The sequence below is a fragment of the Alnus glutinosa genome, chromosome 11 (assembly GCF_958979055.1).
Source record: "Alnus glutinosa chromosome 11, dhAlnGlut1.1, whole genome shotgun sequence".
Lineage (NCBI taxonomy): Eukaryota > Viridiplantae > Streptophyta > Magnoliopsida > Fagales > Betulaceae > Alnus > Alnus glutinosa.
In genome coordinates, this window is record NC_084896.1 from 19,248,245 (window position 1) to 19,255,041 (window position 6,797).

Genomic DNA, 6,797 nt, shown 5'->3' on the forward strand with positions numbered 1-6,797 from the left:
TACTCTGTGAATTGGTAGTTTTCATTAAAGTTTTCGTAGTCAATAACGTAAACAATGGCATTTAGTTTATAAATAAATAATCTACAATATACACACCCTTAATTACATATATATCATGTGACTCAAATATACTCGTATGCAAACTCTTGTACAAAGATTGTAAACACATCATATCTCAAATTTATAACCTCTAAACAACAACTTAAACATATACATCCTCTTACTTGTTAGCATCTTTCTATAGGCTTTTGATGATCCTTTTCTTTTTTCTTATAAGAGGTCATGAATTGAATGAGATTGTTTACGTAGTTCTCATGAAGGTCCTAGTTGGCAAAAACTCCTTGAATCTGAGCTGCCTTCAGTCTTAGTGCCTCTCCTTCTGTGTCTACCATCACCTGCCTCGTGGACTTGGCAATGGCATCTCGGTCGAACGAGCCATCTTTGTTGATCTGAACCTCAAGGCCAATACCCTTCTCGACTAATAGCTTAGCATTCAGATTCTAGTCCGCCACCATGGGCATCAGAATTTGTGGATGTCCAAAGCCAAGCAACTCGATAATAGAACCCCACCCGGCGTGGAAGAGACACCCTCCAATTGCAGGGTGGGCCAAAATTTCAATCTGAAAAAAAAAAAAAAAAAAAAAAAAAAAAAAAAAAAAAAAAAGAAGAAGAAGAAGAAGAAGAAGAAGAAGACAAGCTAAATAAAACTGAATTTTAGGGATGAGGCTTGTATTTTTTTAAAGAGAAATGTTTGGTTTTCATCTTTTGTCAATTTTTTATACAAGAAATAGGCAAATCTACAATTAAATATATATATATATATATATATATATATATGAAGCAATTCTAAAAGTCTCTCATGTGTCACTTTTATGTCTCTTCCAAAATGAGGTGGCTTTTAAAATTACCATTTGATCAAAATTCAATAGTGATCACTCACAAGTACTCTAATGGTAATTTTGCAAGCCACCTCATTTTTGGAGGGACAGCAAACTGACACAAGAGGAATTTCTAGCATTACTCTTAAATATGTGAGACCACATAGAATCAACATGTGATCCCACATATTTGAGTAATTCTATACGTCATACTCATGTCCCTTAAATAATGATGTGGCTTTTAAAATTACTACCGGACTTGTGATTGATCATTATTGAATTTTGATCAAATTATAATTTTAAAAGCCACATCATTATTAGAGGGACATAAGTATGACGTCTAAAATTATTCTATAAATTCAATGATAGATTTACAAAAGGGACAAGTAAAAAATGGACAAGAGATGATGTGTAACATCGATCTCTCTCTCTAAATGTAAATACCATACAATAGAATGATCTATGTATAGTTGAAGAAACGTGTTGGTGTCGACATTCTCTTGCCTATTTCTTTTGCAAATCTACTATTGAATATGTAGAAACCCACATATAGTTTCATAGATTTAATGGTGGATTTGCACATCTCTTGTTCCGTATAAGAGATGTGCAAGAAAATGAAACCAAACATATTTCTTATAGTTGAATGAGGCCAAGAAACAAAGAAAATACAATAATTACATAATTACAAAATATTCCTAAAATATTTACACTATCTAATATGGTGGTAAATATTAGCTTAAAAATATTATGAAAATATTCTATCACAAATATAGTAATACAATAATGATCTAATATGCTAACATTCTCCTTATAATATTAAGACATGTTACATGTACATCTTTTGTACATTGCTCATATATCTTCTTTTTTTTTTTTTTTTTTTAAATCAACCATTAAATCTGTAAGATCATAATAAAAGTTCTGAGTTCAAACTAATTTCTTTCTATCATTTACTTCTCATTTTAATTAAATGTTTTTCGTGTCGGATCTCATTTATTAAAATAAAGTTTAATTAGCCTATCCTTGGCCTTAAACGAAGTGATAATTAAATAATTAAACTCACTTTTTTAGGGAAGCTTAAATTTTTTATAGACTTCAAAAAATAAAAATAATAATAATAAAATTGAGGTAAAGGGTACCTGTGGAGCCCAACCAAGAGAAACCATGCCTTTGTCAGAGATTCGATCCAAAAACCCACCAGGCAATAGTTCCGAGCTACCTAGTCCATCGGGATTTCTAAGAATCCATAGAAAAGGAAGCTTAGAGAGTTCAAGCCCGTCTGCCAATTCATGAACTCGTTCAACGGGCATTTTGTACTCAGTGCCGAATCCAACAAAAACCACAGACTTTGGTCTCTGTTTTTCCAGCCAGTTGAAAGTAGCAGAAAAGTTGGGGTCGACATGATTGTTCTTCACAGACCTTGGAGGGAGTAATCCGACAGGCAAAACTGGCTTCCGTAAGAGTTCTTCAAGGACATGGAGATATGCTCTTTCGAACTCCAGGCAGCTTCTTACTGCAACAAAGTCGCAGCCTTCTAGAGTTGTAGCGACGCGTTGGCCGGTTGTCAAGCCAGTTATGTCAGGGGAGTAAAAATGTTGTAAATATGCTGCCGCCTGATCAGGCCTGTAGGAGACAAGAGAAGGGAAATGAATCCATTTTGGTGGCACCGTGAAATCTTCAGGTTTTGTTCGTTGGTTGAGGGACTTCAGCTCAGCAGGTGGCCCTGCGAAGGCTAATGCACAAGCAGAAAACGCACTGAAAAGGACACAAGGCACACCAAATTTAGCGGCAGTTCTAGGGATCCAGCTCTGGATGATATCAAATAGAATGAAGTCTGGGGGATCCTTTTGCATTAGCTTTTCAATTGGTGCCTTTAACCCATCACAGGCCTTCTTCAGATACGGAATCTGCTCGCCTTGCAAGTCGACGGTAGCCTCACAGTTTTCCGGCAAGCCATCGACTGACAGCGGTGGGAGCTCCACCATTTTTATGTTGTCTGCTATATCTGGATGTATGGAAGGCAACCTCTTAACGTTTCTTTGGGTGGAAAGGAAGGAAATCCGAATACCCTTTGCTGCTGACTTTTTGGATAACTCAAGAAATGGGATCATATGGCCGAATGCCATCCATGGGAACATCATAACATGGAATTGTTTGGAAGCCATGAAGAAGAGAAGAGAAGATATGAGGAGATAGAAAAGAAAACACAAGGGTGAACAAACACCCACTACAATCTTATAGTGTAATTAAATTCTAAAAATTATTGGATGTGTGATTTTGCACATAAAAAAGTTTGATTTTAAATTAAAGGATAAAATAGGGTATTGCTCTATGTGATTTGACTATTTTATTTTTCGTTTCATGTGCTTTAATTTATATCACAGATGGCACCCAGGCTTTGACTAAAGACGGAGATGGTACCTCCGTCCAAATTTCTATCCAAAAACTAACAATTGTCCACGTTAGCGCCACTAAACACCCTTAAAAACGCAACACCTGTCCCAGATGCCACATAATACATCCTACGTGTTAAATCAATTCCACATAATTTACATGTTGAAAATCCACGTATATTTCTTTTCTTAACCAGTGTTGTCTTCCTTGCCCTATTTCCCCCAAATTCCTAAAATCGTTGAACCCTAACCAAATTTGGTATGACCGTTTCTCCCCAAACCAAATGCAGAAACTGAAGCAGATCAGTTTAACTTAGCTTCTAGTGGACGATAGCAGTTGTACTTCCGTCGACATTCCCCCAAAATGCCGACAATCATCAAACCCTAACCAACTCTGGTATGACCGTTTCTCGCCAAACCAAACGCAGAAGCAGAAGCAGATTAGGCCGATTTAGCTTCCCGTGGACAATACCAGCTTTACTTCTGGCCAAACTCCCATAGATGAATCAAAACCAGAAGCTAAGTCACAATCGGACAAATGACATCAAGTCACCTATGAGATTCGAAAAGGAATGAAGTTTTCCATGGTTTAGACAAGGTGTGTTCTTAACCCATGTTTAAATTTGTTTTATTTGGAGTTATGATCGACTAATTTTTTATTTTATTTTGAATCAATTGAAGTCATCGTCTAGATCTTCGTCGATGGGTTGTGTTGAGATGTCCTATGTATGTTTTTGCGATTTATCAGCATCATTGAAGACCTCCTGGACTAGGGAAAACCTTGAAAAGTGATTTTGGGGTTGTGCCACCTACGATTCAAGAGTGAGTAGTTTTATGATTGAAGTGCTTCCACTAAATAATTTGAATGAGTTCTTACTGACTAGCTTGTTATACTCCAACATACAGACAAAAACTGCATGTCGATTTTTCAAATAGCTGGACAAACCAACTTGTGCAAAGGGTGTGGAGGTCTTAGCTAAGATGACGAAGAAGGTTAATGACTTGAAAGATGAAAATGACAGATGCATGGCAAGGATTAAAGACTTGGGGAATAAAATGACAGCTGCATAGAAAGGGTTAAGCACTTGCAGAAGGGGGATGATAAACACATGAAAATCATCACGTGTCTAGAGAAGGAAAATGGCATCTATAGGGCAAGAGAGAAATTTCTTATGTATACTTTTTTGTTGTCATGGTTTACTATGTTATTGGTTGCTTGTGTTGCACTTATTAAATGACTTTGTTTGATGAAGTAGTTTGACATATATATGTCAATTATGTAAGTTTGAACCCCCTGTGGTTTTATTCCTTTCATTTTCATTCTCATGTTTTGCTCCATGTGGTTTCATTAAATATCACAAATGGTACCGTGATTTAATATTTTGTATCACAAATGGTACAAAATCAAACTTTAGTATGCCTGTTGTATATCAAAATAACATGCTTAACAATTGACAACCCAAAATAATATGTTTAACAATCTATACATCAAGAGTTTCATTCAATTGTATCCCTTACATAAACCAAAAATTGTTTCGCCTACATAAACAAAAAATTGCATAATTCAACAATATATATACATCAAAAGTTTCATACAATTCTATCACTTACATAAATGAAAAATTGTTTTGCTTACATAAACAAAAAAAATGACCAAATGTTAATGTCTTACACATAAAAAAATTTCCCCCTGTGGTTTAATTCCTTTTATATTTAGCCCCCTATGTTTCATACAGTATTACAAATGGTACCTAGGTTTCATATTGTGTAACACAAATGGTACCTTGGTACACAATCAATATTTGCCATGTTTGGTTTGCCTGTTGTGTATCAAAATAACTTGCTTAACAATTGACAACCTAAAATAATATGTTTAACAATCTATAAATCAAAAGTTTCATACAATTGTATCTTTTACATAAACCAAAAATTGTTTCACTTACATAAACAAAAAATTGCATCGCTTACATAAACATATACTGACGAAATGTTAATGTCTACAACTTCAAATTTTCCCCCCCTATGGTTTAATTCCTTTTATGTTTTTCTCCCTGTAGTTACATACAGTATCACAAATGGTACATTGGTTTCATATTGTGTATCACAAATGGTACCTTGGTACACAATCAATATTTGGTATGTTTGGTATGCCTGTTGTGTATCAAAATAACTTGTTTAACAATTGACAACAATTCAACCTTATTTATACATCAAAAGTTACATACTATTGGTTTCATATGTTAAAAAAGTTACCAAAACCCATAATAACCTATTTAACAATTGACAACAATTCAACCCTATCTATATATCAAAAGTGTTAGCTCAACTACTAGCTGCACCACTTCACATGTTCAAAAAATGACCAAATATCAAAATAACATGTTTAACAATTGTCAACAATTCAACCCATCAAAACTTACATACTATTGGTACATGTTTAACAATTGACAACAATTCAACCCTATATATACATCAAAAGTTACATACTATTGGCTGCACCACTTCACATGTTCAAAAAATGACCAAATATCAAAATAACATGTTTAACAATTGACAACAATTCAACCCTATCTATACATCAAAAGTTACATACTATTGATGCATGTTTAACAATTGACAACAATTCAACTCTATCTATACATCAAAAGTTACATACTATTAGCTGCACCACTTCACATGTTCAAAAAATGACCAAATATCAAAATAACATATTTAACAATGACAACAATTCAACCCCATCTATACTTCAAAAGTTACATACTATTGGTTGCACCACTTCACATTTTCAAAAAATGACCAAATATCAAAATAACTTGTTTAACAATTGACAACAATTCAACCCTATTTATACATCAAAAGTTACATACTATTGGCTGCATCACTTCACATGTTCAAAAAATGATCAAAACCCAAAATAACCTGTTTAACAATTGACAACAATTCAACCCTATCTACACATCAAAAGTTACATACTATTGGCTGCACCACTTCACATGTTAATGTCTCAAACACATTACATTACAAAAGTTGAGGGTTTGTTAATGTATCCAACAGTTTACAACTGAAATCCCTATTGAGTTGTCCTCGACTGTACTGGTTGTGATTGTGTATCAATTTCCACATCTTCCTGTGATCCTCTTTGAATTTGCTCCACTGGTTATGATCCCCCAGGCTGCAACACCATCAACAAATTAAAAAAAGGCATTAAAATATGATCCACACGACAGTAGGTCCATTATAAACTTGATGAGAAGCTCACCTTTGATTTCTCCCTGTATAGTTCAAAGACCCGCCTTTGTCTCTTTCTTCTCAATTTGCTTGAAGTCTGTTGGATGTCCCTTGATTGTTGACCAACTGTTCCTGTGTTTTTAGTTGTTCTATGGGGGTAACAGTCTCTGAGGGGCCTCCCTGTCACATAATATAAACAAACACGTCAATGACATAATTATAACATTCAATTGTAAATCAAATTATGGTTATTAAATAAAGGAAAAGAAAAAAATCACAACAATTAGCTTCAGCTTCC

At 34.5% G+C, this 6,797-nt stretch overlaps 1 protein-coding gene across 1 annotated transcript; it reads right to left on the reverse strand.

Annotated features, from left to right (window-relative positions):
* Positions 1-102: 102 nt before the first annotated feature.
* Positions 103-3,102, reverse strand: LOC133882254 (putative UDP-rhamnose:rhamnosyltransferase 1). The gene is made up of 2 exons (XM_062321380.1): positions 2,018-3,102; positions 103-620 (listed from the first exon to the last, which is right to left on the reverse strand). The coding sequence occupies exons 1-2, from the start codon at positions 3,041-3,043 to the stop codon at positions 501-503; spliced, it is 1,146 nt and encodes a 381-aa protein (XP_062177364.1). The 5' UTR covers positions 3,044-3,102; the 3' UTR covers positions 103-500.
* Between the last annotated feature and the right edge of the window lie 3,695 nt (positions 3,103-6,797).

Bases quoted from the DNA above. Each gene is read 5' to 3' on its own strand.
- LOC133882254 (XM_062321380.1), bottom strand. From the start codon at position 3,043: ATGGCTTCCAAACAATTCCATGTTATGATGTTCCCATGGATGGCATTC. The intron at 621-2,017 runs GTACCCTTTACC...TTTTTTTTTCAG, and splicing joins CTCTTGGTTGGGCTCCACAG to ATTGAAATTTTGGCCCACCC.